We start from the raw sequence: 27,728 nt of genomic DNA, 5'->3' as shown, positions 1-27,728 counted from the left end.
AAATAAAACCGTCATTAGCAACTCGTGCCGTAATGTTTGGCCAATTAACCCGAATCAATCAACCCCCATTACAGCCCTCATCCAATTAGTTCCGCACTCACAGTTCTGGGGCAACTTGACGCTGTCAGAAAAAAGGAAAACTTGGCCTCGTCACACTCGCAGTTGTTTCAATTGACCATTTCTTATCGTTTCCAATTTCCTTTTTATGGCTTCTAGTTCCCTCTTCAAGTTTCACCTCACAATTAACTCGACGTTTAATACTCTACCAGTTCGAGAATCCGTAAGCTCTGTGATTTTAAAGTAACAACAAAGCGTACAGATTCTAAAACCGGAAGGGCACAAAGGGATAATTTAAGCGACTTTTTTACCAAAAGGATTGTTTTCTAACAAGTCGAGCTTTGTTGCGATTTGGGTATTTCGGGGGGAAATGATTCAAACTCTTTGTGGTGGTTTATGATGATTTATTTATAATAACATTTGTTGTCGTTACACAAATCGTTACAGCGTGATACACCAAGTGACATAGTTTGTACGAAAGCACTTACAAATGGTTCTAATTTTTTCTTGTTATATACAGTGTGCTTCTGAATCAGCAATTACATAAATCTTATTTTAAATAATCAACAAGTTCTTCGCATGTGCATGGTTTTTATTGCATAAATAAACGTTTACCGCGCCACGATATGGAATTATTTTGCATGAAATTATAATGGAAACCGGGAAATTGCGGGGGAAAACTCTGCATTCGTGGATCGTCTTATAATTAGAATTTGTGATTTTTTTAGAATATATAGATTGTTAATTATAATTAATCAATATTAAGCTTATCTATTACTTACGTTACAAATTTTATTAATTTCATTTTTTAGGTGAACTTTTTTTGACGAATATGTCATGTACTAGAATCCTAATTACGATATTTAATTTAACTGTAATAGTAAAACAACATTTATGGTAGCAGTTTTCAGTTTTCCCTTTTTTTTCTTTCTTTTGTGAAAGTTTCGTTTCAGGAAAACTGAAAAAAAATTTCGTGGATTAGTTTAAAAGTGCTGAGACTGGCCCCGATGCTGTTTGAAAAATTGATGTGTGATATTTTTGTACGATTCGTTTCGTCTTTTATGTACAGGAAGAATCTTGCGAATTGTTAAATGTTTCTCCATATATACAAGGCAAGTGTTTGTAAAATACATTTTTTGTTTTGATATTTTATTCCTCAAAGATAAATTACTAGGTTAACCTTTTTTAAGTTTGTATTCATATCTATTCTTTAATTGTCTTATTTAAAATAATATACAAACATTTTAGCACACAAATATTAATATCAATTGTATTATTTTTAATTAGAAAATTTGAACAAAACACTAAATCTAAATTACTACATTATTACACTATATTAAAATCAACTAAAATTTAAGGTTTGCAAAAAAATTGTATTTTTTAATTTCCTTTAATGTCTCTTAATTTATTGAATACAAATGTTTAGATTTTGAGAGGGTTGGTAAGATTTGCAATTTTTTTCAATTATAAATTTTTTGTCTCACCTAATATTATTTTAGCAGTTTTATTCTTTGGAAATATAAAAAATGTGTATTTAAGGCGGTTAAAATACAAAGAATGAAATTTCTGCAGATTACATCTTTGCATTTTGTATTTTATTATTCACACAATGTGGTTAATTTAATTTAACTTTGGTGGATGCGTCGGGATAGAAAATTAAAAACTAAATTCTTAATTCTTGTTATAACCTAACTTAGCATTTACAATATAACTAAATTTAGTATACTATGAAACCAATTTTGGCTTTTTGTTTTATCAAATTTTGTGATTTTTAAATATTGCCACGTTTACCCAATATTTTTTTATTTTATAATACATTTTAACAAGTCCCTTGTAGATATTGATGTTCACGTAAAAACAATTATTATATAAAAATCGAAACTTTTTAAGTGCGTTTTTTAGTTTTCAAATTTTAAACGTGAAAAAGTGCAAAAGAGTTCGATTTTTCACGTCATTGGAACCGAAACTTGATTGTCCTTCCGAAAGCATTTAACTTCTCCAAGACTCAGCCTGTCCACGTCCCGAGCCGAGACATTTCAGCATCCCAGGCCACGATTAACATCTCAATTTCGCGCGCGCGTGTCTATGTGATCCAATGAATCCGAAATGGAGAAAAAAACATTCTTATGAACGAGGAAGACTATAGAAAACGATTTAGAATATCATTCAGGAATGTGCTTATCTATATATGTTGAATCTTCGACCGTTTCTCAGTGGATCACAAGAGTTGTCAAGATTACCATCACCAATAAACTGGATGACTTCATGAAGGCCCCGTTGCAGCCGGGTTCTGTACAACAGAACGTCTTGGTGCCCCAGTTCTCTGCAAAAAAAGGATAAAACAATTATGTGACAGGTTTGATACGAAAAGTGTTTGTTCAGGAATTGGCTCGGTTTGCATGAACCGGTTGCCAACTTTTCAATTGATGTTTTACTACAGAGAATTATTTTTTACAAACTTGAAATAAAGTAGCAAAAGTTTTGTATTAAGTATTAAAAATTCCACGGACAGGAGCAAGATTTATCGAGCTTTACGTCGACTCGACTCATTGTATGTCTTGACAAGAATTTTCAAAGAAAACTTAACAATTGATACAAAATTTATTGCTTTTGGCCAACGCGACAGCCGTAATTATTAATATATCTGTTTACAGAGCGAATTTTATAACCCAATTACGAATTTAATTCTCTTGGAAAAACTTTCCATTGTTAAGTGGAGTTAAAACTCGTCCTCTTATCCTCGGAATTTATTTTTCCTTCGAACTCAGTAAATTTGTGTTCATCGATTTTACTCTAGACCATTTTAAAATGGTTCCTACTATTCCGACACGTACACTCTTAAAAAAAGGATAATAAATGCCCCCAAAATAAAGCACAGCTGTGTTTTATCGATGTGCAAAATAAAACTGCGTTTTGTCCGAAATAAAAGCGACGACGGAGACTCCTAAAATCCCGTATTTATGGTGTATTTGCACCTAATGTTGTTATTTTTAATGGGATCGCCTGGAGTTAATTAGGGGCGGTGAAGGCAGATGGACCGAATCTTTTTTATATTGATGCTCATTTAGAGCCCTAGATGTTGAGTCGAGAAGTGGTAAATGACTCTCGTTTCAAGAAACGGTAAAGCAAGGCGAAAACCGGAAGGGCACAAAGGGATGATTTAAATGAGGTTTTTCTTGAAAAGGGTTGTTTCCAAACAAGTAAGCTTTGTTTCGATTTGTGTATTTAGGGCGAAATATGAATCAGCTTTTGTAGCGGTTTCGTGATGATTTATTTATAATAACACCAATTTGGTGTAATTATACAAATTGTAACTGAGCATTTTGTGAAAATTTTATTTCGGCATAAAGCGAGGAAAATCTCATGCATCATTTTCTAATTATTTTAGAAAATGGCATTAAAAAACGCGTTGTTGATATTTTTGGTTCATTTGTTTTCTTTTTATACCTACTGTAAATATCCGAAAGGTAAAACTGCGTTTAAATTTAATAAACCGTAAGAAGAAAGCATAAGTTACGAGTTACATGCACTATCAAATATTTTGTTGCTTTTTTAAAGAAAATAGAGTCGATTTATAGAAAGCGAATTAAAACTATAATTTAAAATTAATGTAATTCGAATTATTTTTTCTTTTGCAAGTATTGCCAAGCGTTTTTTTTTAAATATAAGAGCTCTGTTAGTTTTTGTGTTTATTTTTTTGTCTTTCTGACACTTTAGTTTTTTAGTTAATTTTGTTTTTTTTTAATATACAGTAAAAAGTCAATGTGTTAAACTACTTTGAAAAGAATTCCTACGTCTTATCTTTATTTTTTAAACACTAGGCTTTTATGATTACCCACAATTTTTGCTACGTTTTAATATGAGGAATGTCTTTAAGTGTGTTAAACTGAAAGATATCTCGTATTTCAAATCATAAACAGTGACGACTTGCCCATTTTAAATATTGGGTGATTTTAATAGTTATTCAGAAATTTTATGCAGTGATTGTACAGTTAAAAAAATGTCAAAATAAGGCAACTTGCCTTATCGGAAAGTTTACAGTTTCTGAGGTACAGGGGGTGAAATTTGCATCTTAGCGTTGCAAAATTTTTCATAAGAATGTAATAAAAACATTACAAACTAAGTTTGCATCTTTTAAATGCTATATATTTTAAAGTATAGTTCGTGAGATTTAAGTTCATGAAATTCGATGGCATCCTATACGAAAAAATGTTTACCATTTTATTATTATTTTTTATATGAGGCTACTTTTTCTGTGTTTGTTTTTGCTAATTTTAACTCAATTTTTTAAAACAATGTAATAGATATTGAAGAACAAAACTCAGAGATCATATTTGTTGAAGTTTAAAACTGTTTAAAACAGAGCGCCAAATTTATATTTATTCAGCTACTGAAATCCTCAGAAAGTATAAACATTCGGATAAAGCAAGTTACATCGTTTGTCTTCTACTGTCATCTCTTAAAAATTTTGCACAACTATTGCATCACCCTGTATTGTTTGAGTATTCAAATCAAATCAAGATTTAACTTTTTATGTTCTTTCAAACATTAAATTCATATGGAAAAAAGTATTGATAGGGCATTTTCTGATTTAAGTATTTATGAACTTTCTAGAAAATATTTAGTATATCGTTTTATTAGAAGCAAAAGCGTCGTTTTTGTGACGGGTCTATATAGGGTTTGACAGTCGAGCACAGGGAGGCCGGCAACTAGTGCGCAAGCCACAAAAATCACTGTTACTCTAAATGAAAACATACAAATATACATTTTTTTTTAAACTTGCCAATTAATTATAATTTCTTCTTATGGCTGTTTATTTATTATTAGCAAACAAGCTGCATTGCTAAATATGTCTTGAAATGATATTGTCACTATGAGAATAATATTTATTATCGTACCTCATTGCATATTTTAAGTAAAATTTTATGGTATCAATTATGTATCAATACTTAAAATAATGTGGTTTTTATTTTTTTGTAAGTATTTGTCAATATTTTTTTTGTTTTCTCATTAAAATTGAATTTATTTTACAAATCACATATAATAAAGAAATAATTCAAAATTTAACAGGCTGAGATTTGTAAACTATAAAACTCGTGTTGTCTTCAAGATTGTTTGCAACACTAATATTGAATCAGAAGTATGTCAAAATTGACGAAAAACACGACGTACTTTATAGATAAAGTGTATTTTAACATCAACATAAGAGGTAAGCTTACACGCACCATAGAGACAGTGTAAAGTATTAGTGTTGCAAAAAAAGTGTTTTTTTTCAGTCTTATTAGTGGATGCGCAAATATCTGTAAATACTCTGTAAATCTGCTGTTATGTCATATGCATATTTACAGTCTTATTTCGTGAAAATAACATTTATTTCATGAAAAGAAACATTATGAAATGAATATGAGATCTGTTTTTTTTTTTTTTTTAATTAATGTGTACTAATGCGTCATCTGGATTTGTCATATGTATATTACATATTTATGCCCACAAATTTATTGCATTACACCGCTAAATGGTGCACACATATATCATTTTAATCTCTTTATTGCTTATACTACAGGAACTATAATGAGAATGCTCAAATTTGTGTTTTGTCATAGCTAGTTTTTATTTTTTGTTTTCATTATTTCTGTGGTTTCGTTTTCCAACATTGGTTTTACTCTACAAAAACAATGTTATTTTATATAATTGCAATAATAATGTATGAAAAGCAAGCTTTTTATTTTAATGGTGACTTGACATTTTTTTTAGCTCTTATAGGAAATTGTTGTATTTTAATTAATTGGCGACTAAATTCGCTTGTGTCTAATTTGCTACAGAAAAATGGTGGATGCGCCGGGCCAAAGGTGTCCCCATTTGTCCCTTTCTCAATCATTTTATAATTAATCGTCCGTCTAAAACCTCCCAAGAAGCTACCCCGTATCCACCTTGATTAATGGCCGTAGCTAAATCGCAACATCCCGTTTTCTTGCGACAGCTCGGGACAATATCATTTCAGCGAATGTGCGCCATTTTGGCCCGACTCGTCCTCGTCTAATTTAATTTTTTTTATGGGTTTGTTTAAATTTTTGCCCTTGTGGTCGTCCAGCAGCCGTCATTGATGAATGACTTAATTAGTGTATCCGAATACGAGTGATGAAGGTGGCCAGATTTGACGTTGAATAATGCGACCTCGCCGGAACTCATCTGGGCCTTTGAGGCCTAATAACCCACTGAAGAGAGACAGGTGGGCCTGTTTACGTGACGAAATTTTTGATTTTGGGATCGTGACAAAGGATGATTAATCCGCGACTCTTATTTCTCACGTAGATGGCTAATTTTATAATTAATGGGGGAAGTTGGGCGTTTCGTTCGGTTTGTCGAATGCGGAATTAATGCAAGTAAAAGTCTTATCTTATTTTCGCCGAAGTTTCGACTTTTAGCAGCTGAAAGGGATGTTTGCGAAAGGATCTCGCGATTTTATCGGTGTCTTTTTGCACTAGCTTTTTCAATATTGTGACAGAAGTTGATATACATTCATGAAACTTTCTGTGGTTTTAAAGGCGTTCTTATTGTTAGAATGGACAAGAAATTGAGACAAAAATCTTTGAAAAGAGATTTGTACAGATTTGGTTTTTGAATCGTATTATATGACTTTGTCATTTCAAAATGTATTAAAACTGAAAAAATAGAAAACACGAATCTTACAGTAAAAATAGAAAAAGAAAGACTTTACGACAGAAAAACTACTACAAACAGTTTTGAAGTGAAATAAAGTCAAGCAGTAAGTTCTACAGAAATTTGGGGTAATCATATTAATTATCATGTGAGAGTTGTTTTGATAGGGTTCAGAATTTAGTAGGTCTTGGTTTTAGGAAACTAATTGATAACAGGAAAACAAGAAGAAAAACAAGAAAAATGTTTATTGGGAGTAAAGGATGTTATTTTTTATGACTAGAAAAGTATCTGAAGTTTTTTCAAATCTAAAAACCTTGGAAATTGATCTCTAGATTTTAGCGAGTTAACGTGGGAGAGTTTTAAATTATTTTATTTTACTCAAAATTATTATTACACTTATTTTATTATTATAACTTCACTTTTACAATTATTTCACTAACTTCACAATTAATTTATTTTTACAATATATTCAGACATATTGAAACTTGAACTTGACTTATATTCAGACTAAAATGCGTATTTCCTATCCTGAATTTATAATATAAATTAATGCAACGGTTCCAAGGTTTTTGATGATGGTAAAGCGCGCGATGTTTACGTTTCCTTATGGAAGCTTCCTGATCATAGGCACGTGGATGGAGATAACATAACAAGCAAAATTATTTTTGTTGAGTTAATTTTTTTATTTATAATTTAAAACATTTCATGCATCTTTTGTGTTGTTTTTTATACTAGCCAGTGTACTTCAAAAATTTTCGCATTATCTCGTCCATCCTGGTTCGCACCTTTTTACCTGTCTTGTCAATTATTACAAACTGCCGGTCTCGAAACGTACGTATTTTCTCATCTCTGTATTTCCTTTTTATACCACACGCATTAAATCCATAAATCTAATTTTTTGCTTTGCTTTTAAGCAGAATCTCGCGGACCTCCTCGAAACAATAATAAAATTTTGTTTTGGTCAGACTCAGCGTTATCGAGCTTCTGTCTATTAATCAAATCGAATTAATTTGAATCTGCTGGTCTAAGACGTGCAGATTTCATATTCAGTTTGTGGGGGCTGTGTTAACATGGAGAGGACATCTGCAATCAGTGCCAGCCGACAGATGGTGGCGTTGTCGGATGTGATCGATTAGGTCTCGCACAGATCAGGACATGAAAAAAGACATTCATCATCCGATGAAGTTTACTGTTTCAGTTCTGAAACTGAAACGAAAGTGTATTATTAAGTGGGTGGCGTTTATCTGCTGCTTAAGGGGCCATTTCTCACGGAGTAAATCCGCAATGCCGACAAAGCCGACACCGAACACGCTCTCGGTGATAGCGGGATTGCTTTTTAAGAGGAATTTTATATAATTGCAGATTATAACCGAAAAGGGTTTGCTGCAACAATAAGCTGAACTTGAAAAAGAAAATAAATCGGGTCAGAAGGAAAAAAACGAATGAAAATTTTCCACCTTCCGAGCTTAATCAGGCAAGTTTGTATTGTCAAAAAAAAAGTTTTATCTAGCATGCCAGTAATGAACTTCTTGCAAATATTTACTCATGGTTTGCGTAGATAAAATGATGAATGGTGGCCGCGATCGAGTAAGCATTAATTAGTAATTTAAATACTTGTCTTAGGCTAACAATTATTATTTTAATCTTGTACAACTGGCACAAAAAATTATGTTTTTTACCTACTCATTTAACAAAAAACTTCATACTTAGGACGTAGTGCAAAATAATAACAGAAACAAAAAACTTTTGTGAAAATGCAGGTGGGGCTACAGTTATGCTAAAAAGTCACAATTTTTAACCAACAAATATTACTGGATTTCCAACCCTTGAACATTGCTTTAATTCCCTAACAAACATACAAATGTTCGGAGTTCGGCAATTTTTGTCAATAATCAGTTAGGACATCGTGATGGTCCCAGCGCCCCCATTCATTATGTACCAGCTGCCCCATGTCGGGTCGATCCGATCCGTTATTCCGGTCGCCGTAAGATGATCCCTCCTTACTTTTTATTTCGCCCCTCGGCTGCATACCAAAAAGTGTTGTCAGTTCTGATGTCGTTCGGTCCGATTACGTGTAAATTGTACGGCCTCTTAACCTCAGCTCTGTTATATCGTTGTAATTGGCTGCGGCTTATTGTTCTTTCAACGCACGTAGAGATACGCCGCTGAATCCGGGATTTTTCTAGGAATTACCGGCTCGTCGATCATGGGGGCCATTAAAAGGGGCAATTACAACGGCGAGCATAATGTAAGCGGTTTTGGCAACGAGAGAGGACGTAAATACCGGAATCGATGCCCGATCGCTGTTTTCCGCTTTTTACTGATGTGGAAATTAAGGGGTCGTTGGGATAAAACAATTATCCCAAAGGGCGGGTCGCCAGTGATCGAAATAACAGCGAAGAAAAGTTTCAGGGATAATGTTTCCGGGGTAGAATGACAGAGGTAACCGTCAAGGAGAAATTTCGGGAATTTCTCTAAATTGATTTGTATAGTGTTTTTCACAAAGGAGGGTGGTTTTAATTGCAGCTGTTCGAAGGTTTTTGTTAGGGAGGTTCGATTTTACCACTGCCAGACCAGTCATTAGGTTTTTCTAATTGTTACGACCGTTTTTATTTCATTTTTATTTGCTCACAGTAATTCTTCCTCTTTCCTTATAGCATGCGTTTCTTAAAATTATTATTGCTTTTCTCGAACTTGGTGTAATAGGCATGATACAATAACAGATTTAAATTTCTTTCTTCTTTATAATCTTTGCCTTATTTGATGGTTCTTTTTATGACCAAAACAATGATTTCAATTCTCTATTGTCACATTCGGGTAACAAACTTGCTGTTTTATAAATCTTGGCTTCTTCTCTTTATACTGTGTCGTGATGCAGTTTTGAACAAATTTGAATTTTAAATCTTCTACACAGCGATACTAAAAATACGGGGTGTTTCAGAACTTGCAGCCCAGAGAAAAATGTCATGTTAGATAAGATACCAGAAACATGGAAAAATTGTTAAAAAAATCTATCTAAAAATTTTGAAATTATGGGAACTTAAATTTTGCATTTTGACCTTATTTATTTCTACTACAAAAACAAAACACAAAAATCAATTTAGCCTCTCTTTAAATTTCATCCTGACGCTTTCAACATTTCGTTCGTTTTAACTCTACTTAAAATTTTATATTTTCTGGCCGTCAGTTGAATTTTTAAAGTGTTTAAATTGCTCTTTCCAAGACAATTTAAAAATTTCCTCATGTCAATTAATGGAGAGAGCATTTTTGTGCCCGTCCTAAAATCACTTAATTCGTTAGTGTATCTGCAGCCCATACATTCGAAGCTAATCTCCCACAATTATGATCTGTTGACGATGTTGAAAGCTAGCTTCGTTAGCGGCACGATTATTCCGACGATGAACCTCAAATACACAAACAAAAATTTCGAAGATTTACCTCATCCAGGCAAAAGTTTCTCGGTATTTTAGTGAAAAGATTTGATAAATACAGGAAAAAATTTATAGAGGCCATAAACTACCATAAAATATTATAATACTGGAAGCATTTTATAAAGAGCGACGTCGTCTACGAATTTTAAGGAAAGAACGTTGGAAATGCTGTCACATCGACGCGCTGTGAACCGGAAATAATCCCATCACGAAAATATTCCCAAATTAATTGAATCAGTCAGAACCAACTTTTTCCTTCGACTAATTAGGATTTTTTTTTACGAATGCGATAATGTAGATAACGGGAGTTGCAGAGGTTTTATTTTTGTTTCTACTAGCACATCTCATGTCTACTCTATCTAATTAAAATCTTTTTAATTGAAATTAAAAAAGCCGCACTGGCGGAAAATCCGGACGAATTCATCATGTCCAAACCGAAAATTATACCTACTCTGAGATTAAGCTTTATTTATTTGTTGATTTTAGTGTGCGAGCCTCGAAATGTGTTTACGTCCGTCCTGGAATATCCGGAACCGGAAACGACGAGTTCCACAGTTGCATTGATCATTATCACGGCGAAAGACGAATTTCACAGTAGGATGAGCTAGTAAAAAGTCTACACCAAACACCGGAAAAATAATTCGGTTCCGGGCACAATACTGATCCGTTTTTAATTAACTCGTCTAATTGCAAATCAACAAATTTTTATTTCATTGTTAAAAAATCCGAGTTTTAGCTTAATCGAGTTATAAAAAGACACTTTTCGGACGTTATTATAACATATTCTAAGATCCAATCTTCTTGTTCCAATTAGTTCGTATTTTTGAAGCGACACAAGCGACTAACTTCGACCGTTAAAACGTGCTAATGAGATTTTGAGATGCCATGATATTGACGCTGAACATTTATGTAAGTGACGACTTAAAGACGCCGGATTGTTATGTGGAGGTATTGAGTTTAAAAAGTTATTGGTCTGCATGGTGATATTTCTTTAGTGTAAAAAAATGACAAATTATTCGATAAATCAATATTTACTAGATTTATTGATTCTATTTAAAAAAAAATGGTAACTTAAGTCGATAATAAACGAATATGAAAATACGAAAACATTCTACTCTGATTTTTATCCTTCAGTTATAAATATAATAAAGAATACGCTTAAATATGTTTTAGTAACTTTATAAAAAGTGATAACCAGCAAGTCAGTTTGAGGAGTGGAAACATCAAATTATAGTGAGAGGCAACAAAGAAGTCGTTTTTGTATTTGAATAATTTCTCCACTCTTTCCGACTCACTCCAATGGAAGTCTTAAACTTGACAAATAATTATTGTTGCAAGAAATAAAATGATTTCAAATGCAACTCAAAAAAAACTTCCACACTTTCTGTTTGATTCAAAAGATTTAAAATTGAACTGTCGAACTAAATATGCGATAAAGTTTGAAAACAAGTAGTAAAAGAAGCCAATTTTCGAATAATTTTAAAAGTATTGACTAACAACGCTAGTGGAAGTAAAAAGAAATAAGTTCGATTTTCTCCACAGTTCGTGATCATGTTTATTGCCTGTGTCAATATATTTAATAATTCTCCTTCAGTGAAAGCTCGCGTTTTCCTTTGCCGCTTTTGAAATAAGCCTCATCCTTGAGTGCAAGAATCGTCCGTAATTGCCAGATTAATTACGTTTGAAACAAAAAGCGGCGCCGTCGGTGTTAATTAATGACATCGTCTGAAATCTCTATTACACATCCGGTGACAATAACACGAAGAGACATTGGTTGAACGCAACTCCAGTTACGTAATCAAGAAGCCGACTCTTCGTAATTAATACAAGATAATTGCAAGAACAACGGAGGTGTGCCTTTGTTGATAATTTATATCAAGAAAACCGAGCAAGAAAAATTCAAAGACCTGTAATAAGTGCCAAGCCATTGTGCAACTCTCTCCCTGCATTTATCACACAACCGAAATGTTTATGTATCTATTGTGCCTAGTACTTCACGGTGATTGATGGTTGCGTGGAAAAACAGCACCAGATGTGCCGTCTTCCTCCGGTTTATTGTCTGAGTTTAATTGGAGAAACATAACGATTTGTATCAATTTGATCTCCCTATTTAGGTCGAGGCAGGTTTTAGGTCGCCTAAAGTCCTCTAGAAAACTAAAACTTTGCCCATACAAACTGATCCACCAAATTTTAAAACTCACGGGCTTTTTGAAGATTTCTCAAAATTTAGTTTAAACATAAATATAAAAAAAACATTTTATCCGCAAACGTCTGAAAAGTGACCACTTTTATGACTAAATGACACAGGTAAAAGTTTTACTTTTCAGACATGGAGTAAAAACACTGTATTTACGCGTAGGCGTTTTCACTTTTACTTGACACTTACTTTGACATTTACCACTGTTGTCTCTTTCGCTTTTTCACCATTTTCTGGAGAGGTACAAGGTAGATTATCAGCATCCGACATTTTGCACTATAAACTACACCAGTTATCCACCAATCAATCAACACTTTCGAAATCTCAACACAAATTCCGAAACTGAAGCGTGAGGTTTGTTATGATTTTATAGCAAAGCATCCTGATTATTGAGGTGATTTACTTGATTATTGGTGTGTTGCTCTATTCTCTTCATCTGAATCGTTTGCAGATAAAATAGTATATGTTATTTGGAGTAAAAGTGAGTTTATGTGGCTCAGCTGAATCCATTTGCCTCACTCCGTTCGGCAAAATGAACGTTCAGCTTCGCCACATAAATAATCACTTTTACTCCTAATAACATAATCTACTATTTTTCCTACGACAACAAAAAGTAAGTTTTTCCATCCTGACTTCCAAAAGAAAAATGGTCATTTACCTCCCAGAGAGGTAAAACTTTTACCTTCCTGTGCCCCTCATCTATCAAAATTACATTAAAAATATATGTAACCTCTGAGAGAGGTAAAAATATTACGTTCCCCACAGAAACGGAAAAACATGTAACAAGTAATATGAATTTCATTGGAAGAAAGTGTTTTCTCCTGAGTGGTTACTAAATCTCAAGACGCAACTTTCACCTGCGGAAGGAAAAGATACACTTTCCTCCTTTCTAATAACAATTATGTTATTTAATCTAAATTTTACATTGTTTGAACAAATGTTCAAAATTTAATTAAAATGAATAATGTCTGAATTTTTCTAGTAATAATAGTTATTTATTCGAGGAGTGTGAGTGTAAATCGGACGATTTATTTGACCGAGTGGATTTTTAAACCACGAGTGTAACGAGTGGTTTACCATCCACGAGGTGGAATAAAGCGTCCGATTTACACTCAAACGAGTTGAATACAATGTGCTTAAAATCTGTTAAAAATAATTTGACGTTTCGTATTGAGAAATGCCAAACAGTTGTCAAAATTTTCTTACACGGGAGAAAAACCATAAATTTTGACTGTGTCGAAGAATAAAAAATAAAAAATGAAACTAAAATTTGTGTTCCAAGAAGGCTCTCAAAGTATAAACGATACATTTGATCCATTTTCTCCAAGGGAACTAAGTAAAATTAGAAGGGTTGAAGGTGAAAAAATCGCTTTAACAATTGTAAAAAAATATAATTTAACGTCGTAAGAACATGTTGCAGCAATCAATTACAATCATCATCATCCTAATTCGAATTACATTAAAAATTATCACATTTTTTTTTAAATTTAATATAAAACCAAATGACCTGAAGTGACTTAAACTAAGGCTTAGAATTAATTCTTGATTCCTTTGGCTTTTTTAAAAATTACGAAATTAAAAGAAAAAGGGCGAAAGCTAACACCTTCCCAAAATTAAAAAAAAATGTCATCTGAGTCACGCAAGAACCGCCAAAGCGCTAAACACCTCTAAATCTCCAAACTATGATCTCTGAACTCATGCAAAAGCGCGACATTATAATTGCTCAATTGTTGGCGACAATTAATACAGTATTTAAAAATGCGAGGCGATGAAGGTGCATTCACAAAAAGTGGCTGAAAACATCGTAAGCAAATTATTACATTTTGAGATTGTTTGATTATTTTGTCACTTCAGTGTAGAACAGGTGCAGTAATCAAGTTTTTTTAATAAAATGTTGTGTATCCCAAGAAATGTCTTTGTAAAAGACTGGACTGCATAAAGTCGTTCTTAGAAATGTTTCTAAAGCATGTTTTTTGGTCTATGATTCAGAGACACAGATACTTAAACAAAATGTACTAAACCGAACCGAGTTTAGACTTGAAATAAGAAGCTGTCTCTCGAGGAAAAATCTTTAATTGTTGGATGCGCCAGGTTTGGATCCTTCCGTTAGTGTTTCACCCTTGCTAATTGCTTTATCAATAAGACCCCTAAGGCCTTAACCCGCATTTAAAACCGTCCGCGTCTCAATCATTAAACTGCTCTCGTCGTAAGAAAATGAAATTGCCAAAGTTGGAAGTTATTGATAATCGAATAAAGTAAAACAAATACTCAAACTTCCTCTGTTCCCTTTTCTTGCCAGTCCTGCATAATGCGATTTCTCATACGACCTCAAAGCCGATTTTAGAGACTCCTCTGAAGGAAGAAAATAATTCATCGTCTCTTGTATTATTCAAATGATATATTAAGAGAGAAATGTTCACGTGCCGCTCATAAAACAAAACAAAACCGGAGAATTCGCAGTTTTTAAGCAAATATCCCGTTTTCATAACGCTGACACGACCCATACATCTCGCTGTCAAAGTGAATTCGGATAAGATAATGCCGACCGGAAACGGACGTCTGCCGATATCTGACGCTTAACACCTTCCAGTCATAGACTGGAATTTGGAGAATTTGCGGCATCTCGTTTTTGTAAGCTGGATCAAACACAGAGAAGCTCACGGCTAAATTAGCTCATCTGCGAAATATGTCGCAAAACGCGGGGCATGTCCCCCAGGGGCCGTTCCGGGCCCCACTAAGGACACATAGCCGCCAGGATGATGGCTGTTTTCTTTAAATGGAAACAGTAAAGTTTGCTTTTGCACAAACATAATTTTTCATAAACAATAATTACCAACGGTTTGCTTTTAAACGTTTTTACAAGTGGTGGAAAATTATATTAAAGGCAAAGTTTAACGAAATTAAACGTTTATAAGGGTTTATCCATGAAAGTAACGTTAACGACTAGGAGTATCATTTAATTGTTTTTGATATAATCAAAATTTATGTTTTATAAACAATAAAGTAGAAGCGTTTTGGTATCATTGCGTACTTTTAGTCCATTTTATTTTTTTACCTCCCAGATACTAAAACTTGCGCTATGTGTTTCTGTTTACATTCTTGCATATAGGTCTGTAATTGTTTTCGTCTTACTTTACAATTAACTTTTAATGTTCTTATGTCTTTTCTTTTTTAAGTTTGCGTTTTACTTTGTCTTGCATTTTAAATTACGCCTTTATGGATACGTTCTTACTTTTATTCTTCGACACTGTCAAAATTTACGGTTTTTCTCCCGTGTAAGGAAGTTTTGATAACTGTTTGGCATTTCTCAATACGAAACGTCAAATTATTTTTAACAGATTTAAAGCAAGTTTAAGCCTTGTTGAGTCTAATTCGAAGAATAAAATGTTGTATTCAACTCGTTTGAGTATAAATCAGACGATTTATTCCACCTCGTGGATGGTAAACCACTCGTTACACTCGTGGTTTAAAAATCCCCTCGGTCAAATAAAGCGTCCGATTTACACTCAAACTCGTCGAATAAATAACTATTTGTTACATTAGTGACTTTTCCAGTATTTTTTTAAATTTGTTCGATAATATTAAAAACATAAAAATTTCAAAGAGACAACCCGAATTCTATATTTTGGCAAAAATTTGACAAAAATTATTTTTCTACATTATCTTGCCCAGTCAGTTTCTACTCATGTACACATGTTTTGGCAATATTACAAAGTCTAAAAGACATAGACATAAGAATCAAAATAATGCAAAAAGAATGGCAAGTAAKTTGTAAATTTGTACATTTATTTCCTAAATTCCACCGTACTGAATAAATTATCATGTTTCTAATTTTTACTGAATCCATAAAACTAAGTGGACAATATAGAGAAAAACCCTTAAGGAAATTCTAAATGTGTTTCAACTAGACGTCTGCACTCACTCTACTCGACAAAACAGTAATTTTTTACGATGACTTATTTGAAAGTAAAATTCAAGTTTACAAACTAACAGTTCTAAATTAAGATGTAGTGTAAGAACTATTACAGAAGGAGCAAGTCTTTACACTTTCTAGGAAACCTGCCAAGCCTCTACTCATGCTTCAGTGCGTAAAGTAATCTATTATAGAGTTTTATACTCAAGCTAAGAGAACTATTATAAACGGCATTCAGAGAAGGGAAAAGCAAATTACAGTTTCAAGTATTACAGTTGTAAGAAGTACCATGTTCATGTAGTTTAATTAATCTGACAATGGAAATGCCAACTTTTAAAGATGATTAACTAAGAAGTTGGGAATTGTATACATACTCAGCAAAATAGCAAATATTAAAAAAATACATAATGCATCGAATTAATAAAACAAAGTTTATTTGATTTAAACACAAAGTGTGAGGTGTTCCAAAGTAATCGATAACTTTTGATAATACTGAGTGATCTCGCCTCCAAGTCCAAACTTCTTCAGTCTTTCACGTCAAACTATATAAAATTTCAAAGAATAAAGATAACATGCTTTAAATAATGAGCTTGTACTCAAATAGTAAATATTTAAACATTATTTGGAACTACAAATACAGGGTGCGCCAGAACTCGCGCCCCAGAGAAAAATGCCATATAAGATAAGATACTAGGAACATGGAAAAAATGTTAAAAAAATTTTATCTATAAAAATTTCGAAGTTATGAGGGTTTAAAGTTTGCACTTTGACTCTATTTATTTCTGTTGGAAACATAATTTTCCAAGTTTTTTTGCTATAGGCTATTAAAAGAGGAAACAAGGAAGCTGTATCCTAAATTGAAACTCTGTTCAATGTTACTTGTGGCTTTTATTGGCAAAATTTTTGTCCCTTTACTAAATAATTCTAAAAAAACATATACAAAATCATCAGTATCATTAAATAGACATAAAAAAAATGTCAAATGTCAAAAAATAAATGTCAAAATTTTTTGACAGATAGAATTTTTTAAACATTTTTTTCATGTTCCTGGTATCTTACCTTACTTGAAAATTTTCTCTGGGGCGCGAGTTCTCTCGCACCCTCCTGTATAGTTCATTAGATTTTTTGTAAAGATACTCAAAATAATAATCAAATCAATTTCATCAAATTAATCCAAATTCAAAAAAAAAATAGAAAAAAACTTTTACTATAACTTAAATTGTCATTTTAAAATACAAGTACATACAGGGTGTGTTAGTGTTAGTGTTACTGATAATCTTGTATATACATACGTATTTTTTCATAATTATTTAGTAAAGATACAAAAATTTTGTATTTTTTCATAATTATTTAGTAAAGATACAAAAATTTTGACAATAAAAGCCACAAATAACGTTAAACATAGTTACATTTTAGGATACAAGTTCCTTGTTTCCTTTTCTAATAGCCTACTGGGAAAAAAACATGTAAAATTAATTTCTTATAATTTCTAGGTTTAAAAAAAAATGTTATTTAGGCTGAGAGAAATAATTTTTATCCGCAAACATTAGAAAACTGGACTTTTATGACACTTTTCAGTCATTAACCACTCTGTATTTTTGGCAAAACGTTTTTATCATGACATTTATCAATGTTGTCTCTTTCGCTTTCAGCATTTTTGGAGAGGTACATTGTAGATTATCAACATTCGACATTTTGCAATACAAGTCATTTACTAGTTTCGAGTAAAAATTAGTTTTATGGTTCAGCTGAATTATTTGCCTCACTGCGTTCGACAAAATAAACGTTCAGTGTCGCCACATAAACTTTTACTTTTAATAACATAATATACTATTGTGAAAGTTTATAAAACTTATTTTTGACGATATTACAAATTCTGTATTAAAATTAATTTTTTATGCGTTATTTAATTTTCACTAACTGTGAAAATGCCACTGGTGCTGGCCAACCTTATAAAAAATATAAATTAAAACATAAACCAATAGAAGGAAATCTTTGTTTTTTAACCGCATAACAAAATACATTTTTACGACGTAAACTGAAATAAATTTGAAATGAAACTTTATAGCAAATATTTTTTATAGTTGGAGTTGTATATTTTTTATTTTATCTCTGCAGATATTTTCACGAGCGTTGGGGAAAATAATTATGATGACAATAAATAAAATGTTACAGACAGTTATAGCTAATACTAAATGACAAAAAATGGTTAATTTGTGTAAATGATTTTAGTGCTCGTAACCACAAGCTATTTGAGTAATAAAATGTATTTCATTTCACAAATGGCAGCAAATTTTTTGAGTCGATTAATTTTTTTCCTAACATTATCTCGCCAGCTTCTTAACACCACTAAAACACCACTAATAATTTTTTCTATCTTACTTTTAGTAAAATTATTGATGAGTCGTCAGTCAAGCCTCAAGAACACTCAGACTCATCGACGCCCTGATTCTATTTAAACTTTGAAAAACTATTTAACAGTCGACGCCTTAGCAATTTTAATTTGTTCGCTCGACGTGTTTGAAGAAAATTAGTTCTTATTAGTGTTTAGACAATTCGGGAGCTTTCCAGTTCAGACCTAAACCTCTAAAAACATTCTAATTTGCCGGGAGGTTCAAGGAGTTCAATGGGTCAAGGCTATTTTTGAGCCAAAACTCCATTTAATATTAATTAATCGTTCGACGTTAATTTTTTTATAGGTGTGCTGATAAGTTTGAGCTAATTATCAAAGTTTTGCAACACCTGGACGTTGAAGGTTTTACGATTTAATATTAATGTAAATGTTAAATGATGGAAAGATTACATTTGGTGGATGCGCCGGGCGAATTGATTTTGTCTAATAATAACAACCCAGTGCATCAAATTTCCATTAATTAAAGAGAAAAATTAGAGGAATCGAATTTAGGTCGTATTTCAACTGAGATATGACGAAAAATTAACTGCGACGTTCAACGATAATGGTCGTAAATTCTGAAACCGGACAAATCCAGACGGGGTGAAGCCGTTTCGGAAATTCATTTTTGACAGGTCACTAACATGATAACAGCGAATTTACTCTGTTGAATTTTACTCGTCTAGACTGCTTTTACGCTTTCTATTGTCTTCCATTTCTCGATTGTTTTGAAACGCCATATTTAAAAGTTTGCGAATTAAATTGTAGTTAAGTCAAAAGTGTTTTCACTTTGAGTTTGGTCCAACCGAAAGGAGGAAACTTTAAAAGCACGCTGTACTTATAATGACGATATTCGGCTGCAAAAGCTCCTCTTTTTCATTTATTTGATTACCAAAAGCTTTTATCATAATACAAGATTTATTTGGTTGTAATATAAACCAGCCAAATTAAAAATTTGCATTTTTTCTTATTTTAAATACGCTGGCCGCCAAAATTAACCGGACAACTAAAATTTTGCAATTTTTGTTATTCTTTTGTAATTTTTGTTCGACTTACAGAACGAACTTTGCAGAACATTGTAATTTAATTCAATAACATTTCTGGTTTTGTCTTGTAAATGTTATACTTATACTGTAGTGTGCAACAGAGACAAAATTAAGTTTTCACTTATTTCAGATTATTGCCCGTTCTTGGAACTTGGAACTTCAAAGGATTACAACAAGTAAAACGGTTAATTATTAGAAGCTTCCATGCTCTTATTTTGATGTTTTGGCATATTTGGAATATTTAATACGAGCATTCATTTAAATCGGAAATGTAATACTTTTTTTGAAGGTTTAAGGGCCAGTTTCATAATCCAATTTAAAGGAACTTTAAATTAAATGTTGTTTAGATTGTGCTGATTACTACGGACTTGATAACAAAAATTTTACATTCTAAACCAACATTAAGTTTAAAGTCCCTTTAATTTGATTACGAAAGTAGCCCTAAATCTCTCAAGTCTCAAGAATTAAAATTATGGAAAATGTGGTACATAATTCAGAAAAGAATGAGCAATAATCTGAAACCAGTAAAAAGTTAGGTTTATCTCTGGCGTACACCACAGCTCAGTATAAAAATAAGTAAAAAAACAGTGCCTTCGTGCCAATGTTGTACATTTGATCAAAAATACATACTTCAAGCCTGTAATTATTATGTAACACGTTGTAAACTGATTATTGACTAGACATTTGGGGTGGGTTTACAAGTATAGAAGGTGAATTAAAAATAAAGCCGTTGTTAAAAGGTAATGCGTGATTAATTTGTGAATCTGAGCATGTGGTTGGTTCTATTTGGTCACGTGATCAGTTAACTGACTTCTGATTATATTAACTTAATGACGCTTCTATAAACCGACTCTTAGAGTTAATAAATTTCTTATTCTTTAAGAATGAAGAAAGAAACCTTGAACAAAGAGTAAATTACGTCAACATTTTGGATAAATGAGTTTAGAAAATTACGCGTCCTTTTATTCGCTCGTACAGGCGGTTGAGTATCTCTCGTTTTTCACTTGTTTCATTTTCATTACGTCGAGTTGGCTGCGATATTGAGCTTGTTGGCATTTTCAAAGTAATGTGATGTCAATCTGAAATTTCGTAATAATTTGGCGCAACATTTTGACATCTGCTAACCGCGATAATATCCGGAAATGACATTAACTTAGCGTTCGCACTCGCTTCATTATTGTTGTATAAAATCACGGAGGATTACTCCCATCTTGGAGTGAGTCGTTCCTCTCGTGATGTCTTCATTACACCTCCGCATTTTCTCGGATCTATTCAGCTGTCTCGTCACTCTGACAGGCGTTCCCGACCTGTTTACATCCCGGAAGGTTGTCGCGTGATAACCCGAAATTTAAACTTTGCTAAGTAGAAAATTGATGAAAAGCCGAACTTTTTCCGGGGGAAACTTTCCAAACGCGACACATATTTTTCAATAAAAATACTTAAGACGAGTTTAAGACTAAAGGAGCGATTAATAAGATAGTTGGATTGTATTGTGACAGTCAACTTCATCCGTCATATTTTCACAATGGAAATTTGTTTTAAAAGCGGAGTTTTATTGCCGGTGTCAATCATAATGTCGCCTGTGTCCGACATGCGACTGTTTTTTCGCTTCTCTCTTGTTTACCGCGCCCACTTGTAAACTTTAAGGATAAAGAACGCCAGAACAGAGAATAATTGCGGTTCGGTGGCGTTTTATAATGGCCTTTTTGCTCGAGAGAATTAATGAGGGGGCGATTTTTTCGTTAAACTGTATCATATAAAAGAGTGTGACGAGGGTGTGAGCGGAAAAACTCCCTACTTACCTTTTTCCGTGCACTTCTCGACGCAGTCCCGCACCGTAGATCCTTCGCTTACATATTTCTGAAACAAAAGGACGCCACTTGCGTTATCTGACTTTGTAAGCTTTCAGTGGAGTGACTGAAATTATGCATGAGCTTTCGCTTCATTTAAATCTCAGTTTTGTTGTTATTGTCGCACGTTTTTGGGGGTTCTCCATGGGGAAATCCGGAGGTTAGTCCGGCTCTGGCATGCATAATGCAGCAGTAAATCGTGTGATAATGCAATATTCAATTTTCGTGAAAGGTGTATGGAAATTTTAAAATATTATTTGCTAGACTTGAAACCTGACATGGGATTATTTATTCATTTTGCATGTGGTTATTTAAATTATTTGTTTCATATTCAGTTCAAATTCAAGGGCAATTGGAGGGGCTTATGACCGGAAAGAGCGCGGAAGTCGCCACTCTGACCTTTCGGTTAGAAATCTTAATTATGCTTTTACTCGGGAGAAGGAAAAGTGATTACGGAATATTTACGCAATTTAGAGCTTAATTTTTTAATTAGCGAGTCAATTAAATTATTATTACTCTAAAATTAAAGAAGCTTAGAAAAATGCGCAAAAGTAGCATTTTTAGCGAGACAAATCTTATTCTCTTCTCATCTCGATAGTATAAATTTGATTATCTAGTCAATAAAATTCTTTAAGAGACAATAATATAACATATACAGGGTGCGCCAGAACTCGCGCCCCAGAGAATAATGCCATATATAGGGTAAGATACCAGGAACATGGAAAAAATGTTAAAAAAATTTTATCTATAAAAATTTCGAAGTCATGAGGGTTTAAAGTTTGCACTTTGACTTTCTGTTGGAAAAATTATTTTCCAAGTTTTTTTGCTATAGGCTATTAAAAGAGGAAACAAGGAGGCTGTATCCTAAATTTTAACTCTGTTCAATGTAATTTGTGGCTTTTATTGGAAAAATTTTTGTTTCTTTACTAAATAATTGTAAAAAATGTCAAAAAATAAATGTCAAAATTTTTTGACATTTTCCTGGTACCTTACCTTACTTGAAAATTTTCTCTGGGGCGCGAGTTCTGGCGCACCCAACAATTATGAATTAAAATTTTTAAAGTTATTGAGCGTCTACAAAATATTCACTGATTCTAATATACAGGGTGTTTACGGTCTTGAGGTTGAAATTTAAATGAGATGATATTCACGGTAAAAGAAAACTAATACGCTATAATAAAACAAAAATTCACGTTGTTAAAGGAAATTATTCATTTTACACTATTTGTTTGAGAACTGCTGCTTCGGCTGCAACAATGGCCATTTATAATGACCAATTTATAATTTTATTATTTTGCCATACATGTTCATAAATTTTGAGAAAAATTAAGAAAAACGAATCAAACCTATTGGAAACCGTTCGCTGAAAGATATTAAACAGAAGATTTTTGAATTTTGATAAAAACTAAAGCAAAAGCAAATCAAATGATGACAGTGTCAAAACTATGAAGTGACTTTTCTCTTTCATTGTCATGGATACGATTTTTTAATCTGTTGCAACAATACAATTTTATCTGAACAAGGAAATAATTCCAGTGACCCTCAAACCGTGTACCAATATTTTGGAGTTAAATAACATTCTTGATAATAACAATTGTGTGAGTTTTTTTTCTCGGTTACAGTATTTCTGTACTCTTCTATTACTAGGTCAAATTTCAACTCCAAGACTGTAAACACCCTGTATTTTGTTATAATGCCAGTTTTAATGAAAAAAGTAGAAGAAGAGTACAAGAAAAATGAGGTAACATTTGCATAAATGAAATTCTGTCATTTCCACGTTATTATTATTTATTATGTTAAAGTATTAACTTTGTAGGTACGGCGATATTTCTTTCTTAAATAAAGCAACATTTTTTTAAGAAGAAATATTTTATAAGCTTTTTTATATTAGTTGTGTGTATTTACTACAACAAAGCAAAATTAAATATTTCTATACTTGTAAATGAATACATTTATAATAAAAGGAATTCATAGTTAGTTCAAAGTGCAAGTTTTTTGTGGTTAAAGGGAGGTTTAGGAGATGTGCAAGATTGTTCAAGACGACTTTATCTCCTGTACCTCCATTTAATAAATACATTTGTTTTTTATTAATATTTTAAATAAACATTTAGTGGCAAGTTTAAAGTTGACTAGAGAACATTATGAAAAACTTTTTAACTAGAGTTTACGAGTAATTTTAAATTGTGCGAGTTCTGATTCTAATTTCGTTACGAAAAGTTTAATTTTTTTATTTTGATGTGAGGTATTGAGTGGTAGAAATTAGTGATGTCAATAAAACATCGCCAAACAAATATTGTGAATAGATTACATAGTTACATTAAACATTTATTAAACATAACCATTAATAAAAAAATTCAGTAATTTTTTTTATTTTGGTCAATCCTAGATATTATAATTGTTCTTTTTTTGTATAAAATAAGAAAATCATCTTTTAAATATTTTTATTATTAACTATTAAATTTTGGAATAATAATAATTTATAATTACTTTTTAGTTAATTGTAAAACTCTGAAAATAAAAATAGACGAAAATAGTCTTGCCTGCCTTGTATTCATTTCAAAAAAGAAAAATTTTTCTGTGACGGAAACTGAAATCAGATTGTCTAAGTATTAAATTACTTCTCTTATTAAAATTTTAAGACAAATTCTGCTTCCGAGTTTCTTTCAGACATTATAAATCAATTGTTTACCCGACTAGCTACAAATTAAAAATTTATTCGACTCTTTTTATCATGAAGAAATCCGAAACTGATTACCTAATTTAGTTGGGCGAGTGCTTTCGAGTGTATGACTGGAAATCTGTTTTAAGCTTGAAAGCACCCCGACTTTAAACTTTGTTTTTCTAAATTCAACAATAATCAGTACTGAATTTTTTTCGTATAAAAAACTCTCTCGCTTTGCTATATCCAGCCTAACACTGAATTAAATCAGTCTCTTGAAAAAATCTGGAGTAAATTGAATTCGCGCCGCCCCCGGCTTTTATCACTACCGAGGGAATCCCCGCCACTTATTTTCCGCATTTTAATTTTTAACAACTTCGAATATTTATCAAACTCATCTTTATCCACACATCGTCATCCCTAATTTCCGGTCGCGAATGGGACCGTTTTATTATGCGATTGGGTCTTCCGACACGGCATTTATGCATTTACATACGATTTTCATTTGGAAATCCCCAGAGGATCCGGGGACAGCATTTAAATAAGAATAGAAGGAAATTCTGGACAAAATCTCGACGATGTTAAAGGTTAATTAATATCATATGTCGGGTGGATCTTGGACAACATTCCTATTCAGATTGTGGCGCATTGTTTGAAAACGAGCTAAGTTTCGGACTGGTTGCTGATTAACAGCGTACAGAGGCGTTCGTACCGCAAAGGGTCCGACTTAATTAAAAATTGAGGCTGCCAGCTCGGGCGTAGGGATCAACTTATTTCCCAAACGTCGGAACAATAATATTGGTCTTGTATTATGCATAGCTCTTCCAAAAATCTAATTTTCACACGAAATTTAAAAATTTCGTAACGTCTTATCCAATAATTGTTCTTTTAATAATTCATTTGCTGGGATTTAGCACAAGGGAGAGTTGACGAATGCTATTCTGCAGTAAGCTCCCCAAGTGTATTGACCTATATTTTACCACACTTTGAATCTTTCTGCACACAAAACACTTCATTGCACCAACATAAAACTTGGAGCAGCGCGCGACTTTTTAGGCTTTTTCATAATGAAAATTTTAATTACAAGTCAGAGAAATTAAGTAGTGACTTTATTTCGAGAGAGCTTTTAGCTAATTATTTTTATAAAATTTTGTTAAATTTGCTAAAAACGAGTTTGTTACAAGGCAAGGCGTACCCCTTTTTTATGGTAAACTCAAATTTCTTTTTTCTGTATTCGCTCTAGAGTCGCATTTCATTAATTTTGTATTCTACAAAAAAGGTATGTTGATATTTTGAAATTTTAAAAAGTCCTCTTTTATAGCATTTTTGGGTTACATGTATTAAAAAACTTGAATTAAAATAAAAAACTTTTATTCAATCCTCTATGTTAAAATTGAATTTTATCTACTCTTTTCTTCATGTTAAAATGAAATTTTATCGTCTAGATGATATTGTTGAATTTTACTTTGACATTTATAAATATCGACCAAATTGACTACAAAATTAGTGAGGAATGAATAAAATTTTATATTGTACACGACGATAAAATTTTTGGCTGACGCCTTGACGCTAAATCGCTCTCAAGGATAAAATACAATTTTATCGTCTTGTATAATAAATAACTATGGATGAAATTATAAAATTAGTGAAAAAGTATAAACAATTTATGTTGCAAGTACCTACTCGTAATATCAATGAACAAAAATAAATAAAGTTTTGGTAAAAAAATCAGAAAAGTATTTCAGGTGTAAATTTCTATTTCATGTTCTTCGTTACAGCAAAACTCTTATTAATCATCGCTACAACACGAAACTAGTAAAAGTTTTAAGATTTTTGTGTTATTACTGACGCTGAAGAATTTAATTATGCACAAATTTTCAATTCACGATTGTTTCGAAACAAATTTTTAATCAAAATTACCTGTCAGAAATGATTAAAGAGTTTCAATATTGAATTTTATTATACACGGCATTTTAATCGCAGTTTACCTAAATATTTCTGCACGATGGATCTTTTTTTATTATTAATTACTCAAATGTCGTTTTACATTAACTACATACATATGAAATTAAAAAGTTTCCGTTACCTTAAAATTTAAAAAGATAGTTGAAACTAGATAAACTATAAAGAGGCTGTTTTCAAATTAGGGAATTAAATACTTTGTTACATGTGTTGTTTTAGTAATCCAATTTCAGGAATTTATCTGAAAAAAATATAATAATATCCGACAGGAAGCATCACAGGTGCACAGTTCTATTAAGCCTATTTTTTCTCATCTTTGTTGGTAAAGCTCTTAATTCCTGTAACCCGAAACTTGAAAAATTGTCGGACGTTTGTTTGGTTTTTCAGGCTAAAAATCTAAATGAGAGTCGAGGATAAGATCCGGAAACACGAGTAAGAGTAAATTTTCTTTTAATAATGGAGACGAATGCGGTAAAAGTGTCGCAAATTAAATAACTCGGCTGGAACGTTTTTCATATTAGATTTTTTTTGGAGAGATACTACAGTGTTTTTTTAGCGTTAAACTGAAGTTATTGAGTGGGACCAGCTGAGGCTGTTCCTTATGATATTTACATTATCCCCTTTTCGTCTGGAACAAAATGGGATAAATTTCATCCGAGAGAAAAACAGATTTTTCCTTAATAATAGTAAACGAATTTTTATTCGCCATTTCCCGAATGTAGCGTTTAATAAAAAACCCGAGGGGCGCGACTTGAAAACTTTTCACTAATAAACAATTTTATTTCCATGGATCGATTTTTATGTCTTTAGGAGAAACTCACCAGATGGGAAAACACCAGGGGTGGATCGCTCTAATTTAATTACTTTGTGTCCCAAAAATTTGAATAAATATTTTTTCATTAAAATTTTGATTGGGCTTTGTTTAAACTCGCGCTATTGTTCCGTTCGGATATTGATGGATCGTTTGTTGAACTTTTTCCGTTCAAAAAACGAGATAAGGGTAATTTTGTCGCGCAAATCGCACGAGAGTTGATTTATCGCAGCCGCAATTTTTCCCAAGTTGTTGTTTGTATCTTTGCCCCCTTGACACAGTAATTGCGAGATAAAGGTGTCAAGAAGTCGCTGCAAACTTACAATGCAATAAACGTGGTCGAGGCTGGGGCACTCCTTCAACTCCATATGCGTCTCGTTGATACAGGGTGTTATGGATCCCACCCCGTCGTTGTATTGCCCGCACTGGTAACATTGCAAGGCCACAACGGCCGCCGTGAAAGTCGCAAAGACGCACGCCGCCAAGATCGAATTCACGCCCATCGTGAGACTTTTTCTTTCGTGAGAAAATCGCGCGTTTCTGCTACGTCTGGAGGATGTTGGCCGACCGCCCGCGCCAGATCAACTAACTTTAACTTGTCCGGAGTTTGGGAATTGGCCTGCGTCGACTCCGGCGAATTTCGACACTTTTCCATTTCATTTCGGGCAATAATGTTATGACAGTCGAACGCGACTATTTATGTTTAGGTTTTGTTTACAGCAACGGACTCAGTGACCCCACTCATAAAAA

At 32.6% G+C, this 27,728-nt stretch overlaps 1 protein-coding gene across 1 annotated transcript; it reads right to left on the bottom strand.

Moving 5' to 3' along the window:
• Positions 1 to 452: 452 nt before the first annotated feature.
• Positions 453 to 27,673, bottom strand: LOC123015964 (U-scoloptoxin(05)-Sm1a). Its single transcript, XM_044416085.1, has 3 exons — positions 27,302 to 27,673; positions 21,499 to 21,556; positions 453 to 2,380 (listed from the first exon to the last, which is right to left on the bottom strand). The coding sequence occupies exons 1-3, from the start codon at positions 27,479 to 27,481 to the stop codon at positions 2,268 to 2,270; spliced, it is 351 nt and encodes a 116-aa protein (XP_044272020.1). The 5' UTR covers positions 27,482 to 27,673; the 3' UTR covers positions 453 to 2,267.
• Between the last annotated feature and the right edge of the window lie 55 nt (positions 27,674 to 27,728).

This window comes from Tribolium madens, unplaced genomic scaffold (assembly GCF_015345945.1).
Source record: "Tribolium madens isolate multiple individuals breed KSU strain unplaced genomic scaffold, Tmad_KSU_1.1 Scaffold_19;HRSCAF=116;Tcas5.2_LG9, whole genome shotgun sequence".
In the NCBI taxonomy this organism is placed as follows: Eukaryota; Metazoa; Arthropoda; class Insecta; order Coleoptera; family Tenebrionidae; genus Tribolium; species Tribolium madens.
The sequence above is the reverse complement of the archived record's forward strand: the minus strand, read 5'-3'. Positions and strand labels throughout refer to the sequence as shown.

Coding starts and splice junctions, on each gene's coding strand:
- LOC123015964 (XM_044416085.1), bottom strand. CDS start 27,481: ATGGGCGTGAATTCGATCTTGGCGGCGTGCGTCTTTGCGACTTTCACG. Junction 21,557..27,301: donor TCGACCACGTTTATTGCATT/GTAAGTTTGCAG, acceptor CTTTTGTTTCAG/AAATATGTAAGCGAAGGATC. Junction 2,381..21,498: donor CGAGAAGTGCACGGAAAAAG/GTAAGTAGGGAG, acceptor CTTTTTTTGCAG/AGAACTGGGGCACCAAGACG.